Source organism: Didymella exigua (genome assembly GCF_010094145.1).
Source record: "Didymella exigua CBS 183.55 unplaced genomic scaffold M421scaffold_62, whole genome shotgun sequence".
Classification (NCBI taxonomy): domain Eukaryota; kingdom Fungi; phylum Ascomycota; class Dothideomycetes; order Pleosporales; family Didymellaceae; genus Didymella; species Didymella exigua.
This window is the reverse complement of record NW_022984836.1, coordinates 127,566-143,719: the sequence shown is the minus strand read 5'-3', so window position 1 is coordinate 143,719 and position 16,154 is coordinate 127,566. Positions and strand designations below refer to the sequence as shown.

General features: G+C 58.0%; 7 protein-coding genes across 7 annotated transcripts in view; 4 read left to right on the top strand and 3 right to left on the bottom strand.

Annotated features, from left to right (window-relative positions):
* Nucleotides 1-860: 860 nt before the first annotated feature.
* M421DRAFT_77417 (inositolphosphorylceramide-B C-26 hydroxylase) lies at nt 861-2,088 on the top strand (the record flags this gene model as incomplete). The annotated part of the gene is made up of 2 exons (XM_033597320.1): nt 861-1,636; nt 1,686-2,088. 2 exons carry the CDS (start codon nt 861-863, stop codon nt 2,086-2,088), a joined length of 1,179 nt encoding a protein of 392 aa, XP_033442969.1.
* Nucleotides 2,089-2,687: 599 nt separating this feature from the next.
* M421DRAFT_96643 (splicing factor, CC1-like protein) lies at nt 2,688-6,327 on the top strand (the record flags this gene model as incomplete). Its single annotated transcript, XM_033598408.1, has 8 exons — nt 2,688-3,313; nt 3,364-3,681; nt 3,728-4,198; nt 4,251-4,463; nt 4,664-4,755; nt 5,268-5,309; nt 5,695-5,762; nt 5,962-6,327. The coding sequence occupies 8 exons, from the start codon at nt 2,688-2,690 to the stop codon at nt 6,325-6,327; spliced, it is 2,196 nt and encodes a 731-aa protein (XP_033442968.1).
* Nucleotides 6,328-7,161: 834 nt separating this feature from the next.
* M421DRAFT_96642 (uncharacterized protein) lies at nt 7,162-9,679 on the top strand (the record flags this gene model as incomplete). Its single annotated transcript, XM_033598407.1, has 2 exons — nt 7,162-7,633; nt 7,686-9,679. 2 exons carry the CDS (start codon nt 7,162-7,164, stop codon nt 9,677-9,679), a joined length of 2,466 nt encoding a protein of 821 aa, XP_033442967.1.
* Nucleotides 9,680-9,829: 150 nt separating this feature from the next.
* On the bottom strand, nt 9,830-11,362 carry M421DRAFT_104907 (uncharacterized protein; the record flags this gene model as incomplete). The annotated part of the gene is made up of 2 exons (XM_033587070.1): nt 9,830-10,255; nt 10,706-11,362. The coding sequence occupies 2 exons, from the start codon at nt 11,360-11,362 to the stop codon at nt 9,830-9,832; spliced, it is 1,083 nt and encodes a 360-aa protein (XP_033442966.1).
* Nucleotides 11,363-11,553: 191 nt separating this feature from the next.
* M421DRAFT_10346 (ubiquitin carboxyl-terminal hydrolase 2) lies at nt 11,554-12,975 on the bottom strand (the record flags this gene model as incomplete). Its single annotated transcript, XM_033586907.1, has 5 exons — nt 11,554-11,569; nt 11,877-12,299; nt 12,371-12,501; nt 12,549-12,884; nt 12,940-12,975. The coding sequence occupies 5 exons, from the start codon at nt 12,973-12,975 to the stop codon at nt 11,554-11,556; spliced, it is 942 nt and encodes a 313-aa protein (XP_033442965.1).
* Nucleotides 12,976-13,467: 492 nt separating this feature from the next.
* Nucleotides 13,468-15,362, bottom strand: M421DRAFT_77392 (arylsulfatase precursor; the record flags this gene model as incomplete). The annotated part of the gene is made up of 6 exons (XM_033597315.1): nt 13,468-13,803; nt 13,869-14,474; nt 14,557-14,861; nt 14,906-14,962; nt 15,011-15,115; nt 15,170-15,362. The coding sequence occupies 6 exons, from the start codon at nt 15,360-15,362 to the stop codon at nt 13,468-13,470; spliced, it is 1,602 nt and encodes a 533-aa protein (XP_033442964.1).
* Nucleotides 15,363-16,081: 719 nt separating this feature from the next.
* Nucleotides 16,082-16,154, top strand: part of M421DRAFT_426644 (uncharacterized protein) — a gene marked incomplete at its 5' end in the record, with an annotated part of 881 nt that continues 808 nt past the window's right edge. Inside the window, one exon of the mRNA XM_033594464.1 lies at nt 16,082-16,154. This exon is cut by the window's right edge and continues 2 nt beyond it. Within this exon, the coding sequence (XP_033442963.1) occupies nt 16,099-16,154 (56 nt within the window).

Here is a 16,154-nt window from a genome sequence, read left to right as displayed (position 1 = left end):
CATACAACAGCGGGTATTCGCTAGTGGTCACCCACCTAACTACTAATCCGCCGGTACGTTGCTTAAATAGGGCTGAGCGAACGGGAAGCCTTGTTCTCAACGTCCTATGGTCGTATGTGAAATAATTGGAAATATTACTAGAGATATTTTAGTTGTCTATTGCTACCCTATCGATGTTTCATCGCGCTCGTTCTCCTCACCAGTGTGGTCTGGCGAAAACAAGATCATCCAAGCTTTACCAACCTAATCCGCACCTTGCTGTACTTCTGCGTGGAACAATAAATTACATGAATTACTCGCTGCGACTATTCGATACATGGTGGTAGAGCGGGCGAAACTGCAGATTCTGAGAGGAGCAAAAGGAAGGATTGGTCAGGGAACGGCACATCATTCAACAATTATGTCAACGTCATCTTTGTCAGAAGACAATTGTCAGAAGACAAATCTTCGCTCGCCGAGCAACTTGCCCTCTGCTCACCAATGAAACGTTGGCTCGGAAAACGGAAAGCGCAAAGTTCCAGCCTGCCAGGGTCTATCCAGTTGTCTCGCCACGCTCAAGTGTGATCTGCCCGACTCGACCGATCCACTTGGCTCTCCTGACAACTATTGACACTCTCTGCGCAATCTTACAGTACTTTTTACCCCAGCGTCTCTTTGCTACTTTCTACCCTTTACGACCCTCAGCTTCCATTGGCACCGACTCCGCTTGCGCATTCCCCCAGCTTTTGCGCTTTAACACGTGTTGTGGCCGCCGTCTTCCGAGAGCAGTGATCTGCGCCAAAACAATACAATCCACCCCGTCGAAACCTCGTGAGGACCCAGGCTCCTAGCATATCGACCGAATGTCCACGACCACCACAATGCCAGGCCGCAGCCTTCCGACCATTCCGAGCGTCGAAGTCCAGTCGCATGACAACGAGAAGTCTTGCTATGTCACCATAGGCACCAAGGTGTACGATGTCACAGACTTCCTTGACGGTCACCCGGGCGGGGGCGAGCTCATCCTCGAGTACGGCGGCAGAGACATCACAAAGATCCTAAAAGACGAGATATCCCACGCTCACTCAGACTCTGCCTACGAGATCCTGGATGAGTGCCTCGTCGGCTTCGTAGCCGGTGAAGAGGTCATGGACGCTGTCACCAAGAGCAGCAAGCCCTACGAGATTGTTCCACTGCCTCCATCTGAGGTAGGCAAAATCGAGCTTAAGGGTATGGCCCAGAACCAGGGGCCACTTTACGCTGCTACGGGCATGTCAACCGCCGAAGATCTGTCGCGCGAAACGGATCCCAGCCTGGACTACAAGCAACACAAGTTCCTCGACCTCAATAGGCCTCTGCTCATGCAGGTATGGAATGGAGGGTTCGAGAAGGACTTCTACCTTGAGCAGGTCCATCGGCCACGCCACTACAGGGGAGGCGATTCCGCCCCTTTGTTTGGTAATTTTTTGGAGCCTCTCAGCAAGACACCTTGGTGGGTGGTTCCGACTCTCTGGTGGCCTGTTATTGCGGGCGTCACGTACATTGCTGCTCAAGGCGATTTGAGCCACACATCTCTCGCAGGTTACTGGGTCTTTGGCCTTGGTTTCTGGACTATCATCGAATACGTCCTCCACCGATGCTTGTTCCACCTCGATGAGTAAGTTCACTCCGATCGCTACACGTGCAATAGCTAACTCCGATGACAGCCACCTCCCTAACAACCGCGCCGCTCTCACCCTACATTTCCTGCTACACGGTATCCACCATTACCTTCCGATGGACAAGTACAGGCTGGTCATGCCTCCTACACTGTTTGCAGCGCTCGCAGCACCTTTCTGGAAGTTCGCGCACGCTGTCTTCTTCCACAACTGGTATGCTGCGACAGCTGCCTACTGCGGCGGTGTTTTCGGCTACACACTGTACGACCTGACTCACTACTTCCTCCACCACCAGAAGCTTCCTCCTTGGTATCAGGAGCTCAAGAAGTACCACCTCAAGCACCACTTCGCCGATTACCAGAACGGCTTTGGCGTTACTAGCCGCTTCTGGGACTGGGTCTTTGGCACGGAGCTTGAGGTGGGCGCACCCAAGGTCATCAAGAGCTCGTAAGATCACCGCCGTCTAGAGAACTTGGGGTTGCGATTGTATAGATAGCATTGGTTCGGCGTTTGGTTTTGTAAGACTACTCACGACACGTTGGGCGGCGCATCTCTTGCTTGTGGCCGGACACATTCCACGATCACGTATACCTATTTTAATTTTAACGTGCGTATCAGCGCACCATTTGTTCCCAGCCGTTATTATGACTGAAGCTTGTGCACGTTGGTGAAAGTGTTGTCACGTGTAGCGCCTGCCTGCTTGCTCGTGCCCAGTGGTGAGTTCTCCTCGTTTTGCCGCCACTAGCGCGGGCCCCAAATCAAATACTGTCCCAGCCCAGCCTCCTTTCCCTTCACATCACCACCAACTGCAGTTTTTGCAAGCACCAACAGGCACGATCCGTCTGCGACAAGACTCTATACGGTCAATTGGCGCTGCAGAAATCACTTGAAGTACTAGCTGCCTTCCGCACACGCTCAGTCTGCAATATAATCTCAGCCTCACGGCTTACCGCAACTACTTCGTACAACACCTTGCGCCCACCTCGTGATCGCGCCCAGCATTACCGATCGACGCAACTTATCGAGAGCTAGGACTCACCCGACACCAACATGACTTCAGGCGCTATGGATGTGGATGCGCTCCTCGAGGAGGCTGCCCGCGACGTCGAAAAAACCCGCGAGCAGCACGCTAATGACGAGGCCCGCGACTCAGATTCGCGCAGGGATGACCGACACAGCGACCGCCGGGACCGCCACGGTGACCGCCGCGACCGCAGCCGGGATCGTGGTGACCGCCGAGGTGATAGACGCCGAAGCCGCGACCGCGATCACCGCCGACGAGATGACAGCCGGCCTCGCTCGAGCAGAGGTGACGGTGACGACAAACCTCGACGAAGCAGCTCCCGTGATAGATTCCGCGGAGGACGAAGGGACCGAGGCGGTGACTATTACAGCGGTGGAGGACGCGCTCGTTCGCGCTCCCCGCGTGGTGACAGGCCCCGCCGTGAACGGGAAAGATCTGGTGAACGCCGCACTGGTGATGAGCGCAAAGGAGCCCGCCGTGAGAAGACTGCCACCCCCGAAGCTACAGAAGACGATCGTGATAAGCGCACTATCTTCGTGCAGCAGATTTCCCAGCGTGCAGAGACACGCCACCTCCGCTCGTTTTTCGAAGCTGTCGGACCCGTCGTCGAGGCGCAGATTGTAAAGGACCGAGTCACTGGTCGCTCAAAGGGGTGAGTTTTACTACATCTGCGGCAGACGCTTGTACTAATAGGCATTCTAGCGTTGGCTATGTTGAGTTCAAGGAGGAAGAGTCTGTTGCCAAGGCTCTGGAGCTGACTGGACAGAAGCTGAAAGGTGTCCCCATTATTGCGCAGCTCACAGAAGCTGAGAAGAACCGCGCTGCCCGACCATCTGAGGGAGGTGCTGCGCCAGGCGCCAACGGCGCTCCTTTCCACCGTCTCTACGTTGGCAACATTCACTTCAGCGTCACCGAAAAGGACTTGCAAGAGATCTTTGAGCCCTATGGTGAGCTTGAGCAGGTCATCCTCCAGCGTGACGAGATGAACCCCGGCAGATCGAAGGGCTACGGCTTCGTTCAGTAAGACCCTCACCTTCACATCTGCTGCCAAGTGCTAACGTGCCAGATTTGTTGACCCAAGTAATGCTAAAGACGCACTAGCAGAAATGAACGGTTTTGAGCTCGCTGGCCGCCAAATTCGAGTCGGTCTCGGCAACGACAAGTTTACACCAGAGTCGACAGCCACTTTGCTGCGAACCTTCAACCAGCAGGCGCAAAGCTATCAGGGCTCTGCGTTCAGCGGTGCTGGTGGCCGTGGCGCATACGCTGGTGGATCTGGTGGTGTCTTCGATCGCACCCACAGCAAGGATGACCGCGGTGTCAGCGGCGCTTCCGCTCTTGACGACACCGACGTTGCAGGAGTCAACTTCAAGACTTACGATCGTTCCAAGCTAATGGACGCGCTAGCCCGTCGTGATCCGGCGGAGCCCGCCAAGCAAGGTGCTGCACCCGTTGTCAGCAAGCCTCGCGCCCCCGTTGTCGACAAGCCTATGGCTTCGAAGTGCATCAAGATCGAGAATGCTTTCGACGCTGACGAGTAAGTAACGAAGTCCCGCATACAGTATGATTGCAAGCTAACCTTCAATCAGGGAGCAGAAGAATTGGGGCAACAGCTGGGTCAAGGACCTCGAAAGCGAAGTCAAGATCGAGTGTGATAAGAAGTACGGCAAGGTCGTCCACATCGCTGTCGACCCGAACACAGAAGGCGATATCTACGTCAAGTTCGACTCAGTCTCTGGTGGTGAGAAAGCTTTGCAGGGTCTTAACGGTCGCAGTTTCAACCACCGCACGATTATGGCCTCGTACGTTGTCGACAAGATCTACAACTCCCTTTGGGGTGCTGCCGCCAGCAGATTTTAAGAGAACCATTCATCTCTGGACATGGTACGTTGTCTCTATTCAGACTGCTCTGCCTGGCAAAAATTGGTTGGCGTTGTTTTTGTCGATTTTGGAAGATGGATGGGCATAGATGGATTGGGGCAATAATTCACCTGGTGTACAGATTCAGCGGCATCCTCGACACTGAAGGCGGTGGGTCCTTGAAGAGAAGGTTCGCGACTACAAATAGGACGGATGAGTCATTTCACGCGTTCTGTGAGTCAGCAAAGTCTGCTCACAATTTACTGAACGATCCCTCTAGATCGCATGGCGGGCTCACGAACTGCCCACGGCTACAGAGCTACTAATAGTCCATAGGATCAGCTTGTCCTTTGCACGCGAAATATTTGACAGTTACAGAATGATACTTCCGCAGCCTTGCCATCTCGGTGCCGTCGGACGAAGTGACAGGCATGACCCTCGAAAGGATACACTCATGGTACTTGTGGTTTGACCGCCTTCATAGCCATCCTTCCTGACCACGCAACAGAGTTGAGATGATTACTGTATCGATGCACACCCTTAGGCATGGATCCTCCGTCAGCGTTTCCAAATCACCTAATTTCCATTATGTTCTCCGCAGGCTGAAATTCACTAACGTGCTTGCAGTAGGCTTCGCCTGCGTTCTGAAGCCTGCCGTCGAGTCCTCCCGTCGAGTACTTCTCGGCTCTTCTCCGGCCAACCTACATTCTGCGCTGAGGTAGCACCAATACTGATCGATTGGACAGATAGTGATCACCTACGTGCTACCCTGCATTCCAGGAACATAAGTAAGTCTTCGCCAGGAAGGAGAGAGGTGCATCCGTATCCTGAACGCCAAGGATGACGCGTCTGGGCCATCACGTATCAACATCGCGAACATACAACGACTCTCGTAATAGCGCATTACCACGCGACTGATTGACGTAGTACTTGAATGATGTTAAGTCCCTCATATGCGCTCATAGCAGCTTTCATCGCGGGTATCGTTGATGACGTTCTCGCGATGCCAGTTCGCTTGACGCCGTCATATAATACTCTGTAGAGCTACTAAAGCTTCCTCAAATAACACGACCCTTATCACACAAACAGACCTCATCAAACCAATTGACTTTCTTCTACCACTCACCAACGAATTCCAACTCCCAACACTGTACAGCTTGTGTCAGAATCCAGATGCCGTTGCCAACCAGGGCGAATTCTCCGGCCGCGTTGAGCCCAGCGAGCCCCTTATGGCTGGCAGAGTAAGTCAGAGTATTACTGAGTTTGGCAAAGCCTTGAGTGCTGCTGCAACTGCTTCATACGTGAAATCGGTCGGGGCTCATGCGCAAAGTCAACGGGCACTCAGCTCATATGCTTCTCGATACCCAAGCCAGCAATCCCACAGCATCAGCCTAGAAAGATTGTCTCAGAGGCCGACACTGCTCCCGATTTTCGCCCCAGGTCCTCCCTGCCGATACAGCGCCCAAGGAATCTGCGTCCACACCAAACCCGGACATCAACAATCAGAGGACTTTCACCAGCGCCTCATCAACATTGGTCGGCGCCGATTCGGGCTCCGTAGAAAGGGGTCTCGGTCGCCCAGGCCAGGTTCAGTCGAGCTGTGAGCTCCACGACAACTCAACGCTCAGCGGTGGAAGTGGTGGTTTTGCTGCACTGACGGAGGACCATGGCCAGGGCAACGTTGCGGATCTCAAGGATGATGCCACACATACTGAGCAGAAGAAATTGAACGAGCCTGGAGCGGGCACATGGAGTAATACTGGGGGCCTTGCAGGGCAGGTGAGAGAGCTTGAGCAGGCTGGGTAAAGGGTTTCACGCTTGCAGCAGGGATTATTCATGTGTTGCTGCGACGAGCTTTGTGGCATTATAATGCGAATGAATGAACAGTACGAGGGTCGTGATTTGTGCTACTAGATACATGATACTACTCGTTGTTTGTATTTGTTCAGAACACGGGACCTTTTCGTGCGAATGGGTATGATGGCCTGGAGATGGATGGCGTAACCTACATGCATCAAGCTCACCGTGCTCCGACCATGTCCACCGCCGGCCCACGAACATTGAACGCAAGCGTACCCAAAAAGCAGTTCTTCAATCCCGACGGCAGAGTCTGGCTGTTCAACCCTCAAGCTACCTACAATTGCTTTCACTTCTCGACCCCAACAACTCCTGGGAACCGTCTACTTCTCACAGCTCTCGAACGTCTTCCAAACACCCCATTGCCACGAAACCAACGCGTTCGAGACGTCCCGCGCGTCTATCCGCGTTTTGAAAAGAGAAGATAGCACGCGTGCGGGCGGCGGCGTCCAGCCTTCACCTCACCTCATCTCTGCTTCTACGAGCAGAAAATCGTCCTTGGCACAATCAGAACCTTTTCATATATAGCTGTCTCCCACGCCACAGCGACCTCTTGACGATCGCGCCAGCCCTCGCGCAACTCGGCCATTTCATTCTCCATTCTCATCTTTTGAGAGCGTCTCGTTGCTTTGGCAGGGAACGTCCACTCCTTTCGCTCTCTGTCTCTTCTTTCGCTCTGTCTCTTCTTTCGCTCTGTCTCTTCTTTCGCTCTGTCTCTTCTTTCGCTCTGTCTCTTCTTTCGCTCCGTCTCTTCTCGCCAACAGGGTGATCTCGCACGCTCCAATGGCGTCCCGATTTGCGGGCGCGCAGTCGACAGGCTCACGCACACAGCACATGGAGCCTCCCGCGCTGCCGGTATTGCAGGAAGTCGATATCGTATACGAGACGGCGTACGCGCTTGACTTGCAGGGGCGCAAGCACATCGATCGCGCGTCGAGTGAGTCGGAGTATCACCTCGGACAGGCGGGGGATGCAGCGCCCGAGGCTCTGGAGTTCGACATGCCGGGTCTGGCGAGTGGGGATGCGCTTCGTGCTTTCCTTTTCCAGCACCTAAGGCCTGAGCAGGTTGGCGATGAGTATGGGGTTGGGTGTGATGTGGATGATGTTTCCCTTGGCCACATGGCAGTCTTGCAGGCGAAGCTGTGGATCAAAGGTTCGAAGAGCCGTGGAGCAGTGGGGGTAGCGACCCAGACCCCGTCGCGGCTGCAGGTCTTTGTCGCAGGACATGTGTCGAGGATCGTACAGCTGCTAGAAGGTAGACAGACGGCACCTGCCTTGCGATCGGCCATCGACTGACGCGTCTTCAGAGAAACACATCTTCGTCCTCCCCCAGGACAGCGCGAGGCAGATTTGCAACCTCGGTAACTTCCACACGAGGTCGAAGCAGTGCCAGTCCCAAACCATCCGCATCGAGCCGTTGGTGCACTGGGGCACCGTCACGCCCGCCAGCGCATCGCAAGCGCACTTCATGCTGCCTTTCCGCCGCGACGGTGTGCTGATGAGGGAGCCCGCGGCGTATCCGGGATATGCACAGGTTGTCCGGCGCGCAGCGGCCAATGCCCCGGGGTACTGCGTTGACTGTCTGGGCTATCTGTGGGACGAGTGCACTGGGGCGAGAGAGAGCATGCGTCGGCTCCAGAGTGCTGTTCCGCAGCCGCGCTTGAGGTTTTCGGACGAGGGGCTTCCGCCACGACCGGTCTTGAAGCGCAAGGAGCCTGGCTCCGTGGCGAGGGATGTCGACTCGCTGGCTGTTGGCGGGATAATGGGCGTGATGGCATGTCCGATTGAAGCGGCAGCAGATGTGCAGGATCATTTCGGCGAAGTGAGTTGGCGCACACATGTTGCACACAAACCAGGCACTAACTCGAGGTCAAAGGCACTTGCTCAGTTTGATGGAGCCTCTGACCATCTCCATGGAGCCTCTGACCATCTCCATGGAGCCTCTGATCATCCCAATGGAGTTCAGACGGGCCATTCGTCCAGCAACGATCGAGGCAGCACTGCTGTTTGGATCAGTTCGTCCAGCAACGAGCCCATGGAGAAGCAAACAGCACGCGTTGGCCCGCTGCGCAGAAGGGATTCTTTTACTCTCGCTCTACGAACTGCGTCTCTTACGCCCAAGGCTTGTACTCCCGCGGCCTGTACTCCCGCGGCTCCAACGACAAAGCCCTGCTCGATTGCAACAAAGGACGCTGCCGCCGCCACGGAGAAGTCACGAGTCGAAGGCGCAGTCGCAAGAGACTGTCGCGACATTCGAATCGTAGATCCAACGACTCCACGTGCCAAAGAGCGCAGGTTCGGGCAAGAAGTCGACGCCAACGCCAAAGCACCCGTCGCGCAAGTGCGAAAGTGGCCTCGAAACCACAAGACGACCACGCCCATGTCCCCAGCGAAGCGGGCAGCACCGGTAAAGCCCGTGAAGCCCGTGGAGCCCGTGGAGCCCTTGGAGCCCTTGGAGCCCGTGAAGCCCGTGGAGCCCTTGAAGCCCGTGAAGCCCGTGGAGCCCGTGAAGCCGATGCAGAAGACAAAGACGACCAAAGAAGCCAAGAAGCGAAAGACGACCAGAGAAGCCAAGAGGCAAAAGACAGCGCCCGCAGGACAACAAGCAGGCAAGCAGAAGCGAGCACGAACCGCGGCGCCAAAGAAACCCATGGCTCTAGTAGACACGGCTGTCTTCCCCGAGACCATGCTCACAGTCAGCCTCGACCATACGCCCAAGCCCGCCGCCACCCCGCCCAAACTCACCGTGCACTTTGCAAAGCCACCCGCGCTCCAGTCCACCCGCGCCGACGTCGCAGAAGCAGAGTGGAGCGCGTTCCACGGCACACACCCGACGCGCACAGGCAGGATCTGCTTCTGCAACCAGCCCGCGTGCCACGGCACGTTCAAGAAAGGCGAGGCCCCGCAGATTGCGCAGTGCGTCAACGGGGACTGCCGGTTCAGATGGTTCCACTACGCGTGTCTGGACCTGGCGGAGAAGGGCAGGGCGAGGTGGGGCACGCTGGTGTGCTGCGTGTGTCGCGAGGTCGGGGAGCGAGATGGGGAGAAGGGGTGCAGCGGGCGGAAGATGGTGGACCTGCGGGCCGAGTGGACGAGGGACGACGTCGATATGCACATGCCCGGCCTCGGGGGATTCGTGCCGCGAGCTCATCCGTACGGGCTGGGCGTGGAGACGCAGCTTGGGCCCGAGTACGCGCGACGCAGTGCGGAGACTGGTTGCCTTTGTGGTCTGGAGAGCCTGGGGTACCCACGTTCGCGCCCGGCGATGCTGGAGGCGGCGTATCTGCACTCGGACACGTAAGAATCGACTCGTAGCTGGACATGACTTGAAACAAAGCTGGACATGACCTTGAAACAAAGCTGGACATGACCTTGAAACAAAGCTGGACATGACTTGAAACAAAGCTGGACATGACTTGAAACAAACAACGCCGTGTCTCACGTATTCCGCTCACGGCCCCGGGACCCCGCTAATCTCCACGCACACGTCCACGCCGTGCAGGCGGCGGGAGCGCGTGCGCGCGTCCCCGCCGCGGTCCACGCTCAGCTCGGCGGGATACAGACGCACCAGCCGCGCCACCTCGGCCGTCGGCACGCGCATGATGCACACAATCTTGACCTGGGGCGCGTCGCTGGCCTTGCTCGTGGTCGCCGTGTCGGTGCTCCGGTCCACGCGCCGCTCGCGGTCCTGGGCGCGGCGCTCGCGGTGCCCGCCGACCGCTGCCGGGGCCGGGGGTGCGTAGTGCGTAGTGTCGCCCGCGCGCGTGTCCGGCTCGTGCAGGGTGTCGCGCAGACTGAGACACAGGCTCTCGATGCCGAGCTCGCGCTCGTGGCGCAGGAAGGTGGCGAGGAGGTTGTGGGTTCCGTGGGGCGGCGGCTGGGGCGCGTGGTGGGGCGGGATGCCTGCAAAGGCCGCAAAGGGCTGGACTGCGGGGGGTGGGGTGGGTGTGGGTGTGTTTGTGTGTGTGTTTGTGTGTGTGGGTGTGTGTGTGGCTGTGTTTGTGTTTGCGTGTGTGTTTGCGTGTGTGTTTGCGTGTGTGTTTGCGTGTGTGTGTGTGGCTGTGTCTGTGTTTGTGTGTGTGTCTGTGTTTGCGTGTGTGTCTGTGTTTGCGTGTGTGTGTGTGGCTGTGTGTGTGGCTGTATCTGTGGCTGTGTGTGTGTTTGCGTGTGTGTTTGCGTGTGTTTGTGTGTGTGTTTGCGTGTGTGTGTTTGCGTGTGTGTGTGTGGATGTGTGTGTGGCTGTGTCTGTGGCTGTGGCTGTGGCTGTATCTGGGTGCTGCTGCAGGGCGGCGACGTGCTGGCCCAGCGCGTTCTGCACGGCCTGGACGTGGACGGCCATGGCGGGCGGCAGGGCGGCGAGGGCGTGCGGCGCGTTAAAGGCCGGGCCGGCCAGGTGGGCGACGAGGCGCGGGGTGACGGCGGTGCCGCAGCGCAGGAAGATGCTCAGCGTCTTCAGGCGCGGCAGGTCGTGCTTCAGACAGCGCTCGTCCTTGCGGCTGCCCAGGTACTTTGTCCACAGCGGCAGGTCGCGCTCGCGGATGCGAAAGTAGACCGAGGCGATGCGGGCGGCGTGGCGCGAGGCGACGACGCGGAACACGGTGCAGTCGCTCGGGTGCGTAAAGAGGAACTTGTTGGCCGTGTACAGCAGCGGCGCGGCCTCGTCGTGGACCTGGCGGCTCGTCTGCAGCAGCGCGACGCCGACGCCGTGCCTCGCGGGCGCCTGGCCGGGCCACCAGAACGGGTGCGGCGACGCGAGGGCGAGGCCGTAGACGCGGTCGCGCAGCTCGCGGGGCAGCGACAGCAGCAGCGAGAACGACGGGTCCGGCGCGGGTGTCTGCGCAGGCGGCGCGCGCTGCGTCACCGACGGCTGGCGCGGGCGCGTCGGCGTGAGGGGGACGTGGGTCGGGGCGTCGAGCATGGTCGTGTCGGACGAGTCGCTGCTGGTCGACGGCGAGCGCGTCCGCGTCCAAGTGCGCGAGGCCATGTCGGGACTCGAGACTCGGGACTCGGGACTCGGGGCTCGGGGCTCGAGACTCGAGACTCGACGTGCTGAAGCGCAGCCTGTGGGTGGTGGGTGTCAGTGTCAGCATCAACGAACATGCCCCCCATCTCCTCCGGGGTCGTCCGAGCTTGGTCCGGGCCGATCCAGAACCCACGAACCTCTTGTCGCACGAGTCATGCTGCATCGTCTCTTGTTCTTGTGAGTAGTCGACGTTGACTTGGTCACATCTTGGTGTTGTGACAGTCACGCTACCTTTATCGTATTGTTGTGACAGTCACGCTGCTGTGATGGTCACGCTGCCTTTATCGTATTGTTGTGACAGTCATGCTGCATTTATTGTATTGTTGTGACAGTCACGCTGCATTTATTGTATTGTTGTGACAGTCATGCTGCCTTAATCGTATTGTTGTGACAGTAACGCTGCATTCATCGTATTGTTGTGACAGTAACATTGCATTCATCGTATTGTTGTCGCGAGTACTCGTGCTGCACCTACTCCATAGCCGTCCCCAGCCGCCTGGCCTTCTCCCTCCTCTCCACCATCCGCTCCTGTGACTCTTGGACCCACGCGTCGTACTCGCCCTTCTCAAGCTTCGCCTTGACAACGCCCTTGAGCAGCTCACCCACAAAGCCGACAAAGTTGTGTCGCCGCAGCGAGTTCTCCCACAGCCACTTTGCGCGCACGTCCTCCTGCTCCTCCAGCCCGTCCTCGTCGCCAAACTCGCGCGCCCGCAGCCGCAGGTCGCGCACGCACGCCAGCAGGTTGAACCGGATCTCGCCGCTGGGGTACCGCGCGATGCGTCGCTGCAGCACGGGGATGATCTTGGCGGGGAAGTCGGTAGGCGTGCACGCCCCGTGCGAAATGGGCGCGGGCTGCAGGCCGTCGAGCTCGTAGAGCGTGCCGTCAATGGCCGCGTAGCTGTGTCTTGGTCAGCCTGTGTCGGCAGCAGCAGCAGCAGCCGCGGCGGTATCGGGGCGGGGTGCACGCACGCGATGAAGTGGTAGACGTCGTCGTCGGCCGTCGCCGTGCGCTGCGTCTCGTCGATGAACGGCGACGAGCGCGCAAACGAGTTGTGCGTCTCGCGGATCAGGTCCGAGTTGGACAGCGTCTCGCCGCGCAGCTGTGCCGTGTTAGCTGCGTAGCCACCTGCTCGTCACGGCGACGCACCTCGGGCGGGAACTCGGCCGCAAACTCCTTGAACTCGCGCAGCTCCTTGCCGACGTCGATTTCGCCGTCCTTGTTCAGCAGCACCGAGAGCAGCGCCTGCGTGCCGCACGCGTTCTGGATCGTCTGCGCCGCGAAGAAGAGCCGGCTCGCTGCGTCGTGGTCAAAGGCGCCGTCCTGCGGTGCGTCGCCCGCCCGCTCGCCCGTCGGGTACTTGAACAGGAAGATGACGCCGTACACGTCGCCAAACGCCCGCAGCTCGTCGGCGTCGAGCGCCACCAGCTCCGCGAACTGCACATGCTTGACCCCGAGCTTCTCGATGAGGTACGTAAAGACTCCCTGCCGACGTTAGCACGTCGATCCGTGGGAAAGTGCTGCGTCTGGCGCCTCGTACCGCGTCCGACTCGATCGTGTTCCACCCTCCAGACATGGCTGCGTGTGTTCCGCCGTCGTGACCGCCGCATGGTTTGCCCTCCGTCGACGCGAGGGGCGCTAAGTGCGGGCCGCGGTTAGCTGCCCCGATGCGGCCCCTGGTGGGGCAGGCCTGATATCCACAGCCATGAGTGTGTTTGTTGCTGTTGGCTGATAGACTGCCTTGGATCCAACACGCGCTGTTGCATTGTTGCGTCTGCGCCACTTTTCAACCGCCTCACATGTTTTTGGCGGTAGATTGTGATTTGTTGCATCTTCGCCACGCTTCGACTGTCACATATCGTCGACTGTCACATATTGTCGACTGCCGCATATCGTCGACTGTCACATATCGTCGACTGTCACATATCGTCGACTGCCTCCATGCCGTGGCAAGACCCAAACAAGAACCTCATGACTTCTCCAGTCCAGCACCACGCCTCCTCAACCATCCACCCCCTCAGCCATCCACCCCTCAACCGTCCACCTCTCAACCGTCCACCGTCCCACCCTACGTCCCATAACTCCATCCATCCCACCGCTCATCCCAAACCCTTGGCTCCAACGCGCCCTCAAGACTCAACACCTGCCCAAGCCCACACTCGGAAAACGTCACCCTCAGCTGGTGCTCTTCGTAGAACGCGTCGTACCTGGGCTGCATCGCGTCCCCAAGGTTCCTTACGCCGCCGTCGGGATGCAGCGTTTCCCACGGGCGCGTGCACGCCCGGCCCTTGCAGCGCTTGAGCGTGAGCAGCAGCGCGTCGAGCCGGGCCGTGAGCGCGTCGACGCGCCACTCGCCCACAGGCGCGGTGGTGTTGTACAGGTTAGTAAGTTGATACGGATCATTCTGCAAAACACAAATCAGCATCGATCCCCCCCTCTCTCCCCACCGGGTCAGAAGCAGAGACGCACCGTCATGTCGTACAGCTCGTGCTCGTTGGTGCACCACACGGCGTATGCGAGATCGTAGGCCTCGCCCACGACGCGCACGTGCTTGTATGTGTTCTCCGGGAATGTCTGGACGCCGTAGAATGTGTTCCCTTCTACGAGGTACTCGCCCCAGAACTCAATGTTGACGTGCTCGCTCTTGGTGCTGCGCGCAAGCTGCGTCGCGGTGACGGGGATCGGCTCGCCGTCGAAATCGTCTCTGAGCGGGATCCCCGCGAGCGCGAACAGCGTCGGGACAATGTCTGTGTGGCTCGAGGGAATGCTCTGGGTGGTGTTCTTGGGCACGCCGGGGCCGCGGATGAAGAAGGGGATGTTGACGTCTTCTTCAATGTTGCAGCTCTTGCCTGGCGGGAGCCGGTGCTGGCCCATGTGGTAGCCGTTGTCGGTTGTGTAGATTAGGTATGTGTTGTTGAGCACCGCTGGGCTGGCGGACAGACGCGTCATGATGGAGTCGATCAGCTCGTCCACCGACTGCAGCGACTGCAGGCGCTTGCGGTACCAGTCGTCGTTGAAGTCGATTTCCGTCTGATTGAGCTGGCGAAGCGTCTTGAAGTACGACGCTGTGCCCGTCTGGGATATGGCATTAGTACGCGATTCTGTCTCGAGATTTGTCAATCCGAGGAGCAGACCCGGCTGCATCCACGGCACTCACAGTGTTGGGGTTGAAATTGGGTGTCCGCGGCACCGTGACGTTGGGGAAGAGATGCGCGTGCCTCTGCGCAGGGACAGGAGCATTGAACTGGACATCGGCACCCGTGACGGTTTCCGAATGAGGCGCAATCGGCGCAACGCCGAGGAAAAACGGCCTGTCCGACGCTTTGATGGCTTCGTCGAGGAACCCGACTGCAGCGGCCGACACCAGGTCTGTCGAATACTCGCCCGGATAGTTCTTGGCCGGGTCGTGATTCCGCGTCATGGTCGCGTTGTAGAAGATATACGTCCCCGGATCGATCAGGACTGACGTGTTAGCTGGTGAAGTCCGAGTCGGTCGCCAGACCTACAGTCCGACCCGTTCCAGCCATTGATGCGTGGATTGGTGTACGTGCTGAGCGAATGTCCTGCCATTGATCAATGCGAGTTTGTCACTGCCACACCGCTCTGCGTACCATTCATCATCTTGCCAGTGTAATACGTGTTGTATCCGGCCTTCTGCAGCCAGACCGGCAGGTAGTCGTCATTAAACCCTTCCTCGACGAACCTCGGGTACCCACCTAGCCCACGTCAACACGCCGATCTCCCACCTCGCCCAGCCAGTCTCAACATACCATACGGGGCCCTGACATCCGTGACATTGGTGTTGTGCGCAGCCTTGCCCGTCAGCAGCGACACGCGCGACGGACAGCACAACGCCACGGTGCAGAAATGCTTCTTGAACCACGTCCCCTCCTGCGCAAAGTGCTTCTGAACAGACTCCTGGTACGCAAGCGAGTTCAGATGCAAGTCCTGGTCATCCGTCATGATGAAAATAAAGTTTGGCTTCGTTGCACCCGTAGAACCCTGCGAAGCCTGTCCGGCAGAGGCCGCGACAGCAGCCACAGCGCCCGCGGAAACAAGCAACAATGCCTTGCTGGGAGTCATGTTGGAAACCAGAGGGCTGGATGATGATTGAGAATTTGGGGTTTTGTGTATTTGAAGGCTGGGTACACCGCCACTGCAGATTGACCGCGAGATGCAGTATGTCGACAGGCGTACCCCGCTTTTATTGCGTGAGCGCGCTGTTGCATCGCGTGCTCAGGAAGATAAGCAGATGGACTTCAACAGCGCATGGAAAGAAAGGATTGAGATGACATTGTGGACCATGGAGCAAGACAGAAGGTGACGTAGGGAAGCGAACTGAGCTGAAGCCAAAGTGCGATGACGGATGCTGGAGGATGTCGTCTGCTTCAGCGTTATGACGATTCTGGTCTTACACCTACCAGTCTGCTACAATATTTGGACTCACATTCTGCACCAACATGGGGAGGTTTGACGTGTGAAAGCGATGCAGCTTCGGGTGCCAACTACACTCTGTGGAATGCGACTTCCGCTAATATTTCGAGACCCGAAATGGTCCCGCGTTCACAAAGGGACTTACCGTGGGTACCTTGTTAGGCCTCACTTCAAACCTTGTAATTTTCGAGGCAAGGCAGTCGGAGACCTGGGCGCATTTCTCATGCCGTATTTCTCGTGGCGCAATTCTCATGGCCTATTTCCCGTGGCGCAATTCTCATGGCCTATTTCCCGTGGCGCAATTCTCATGGCCTATTTCCC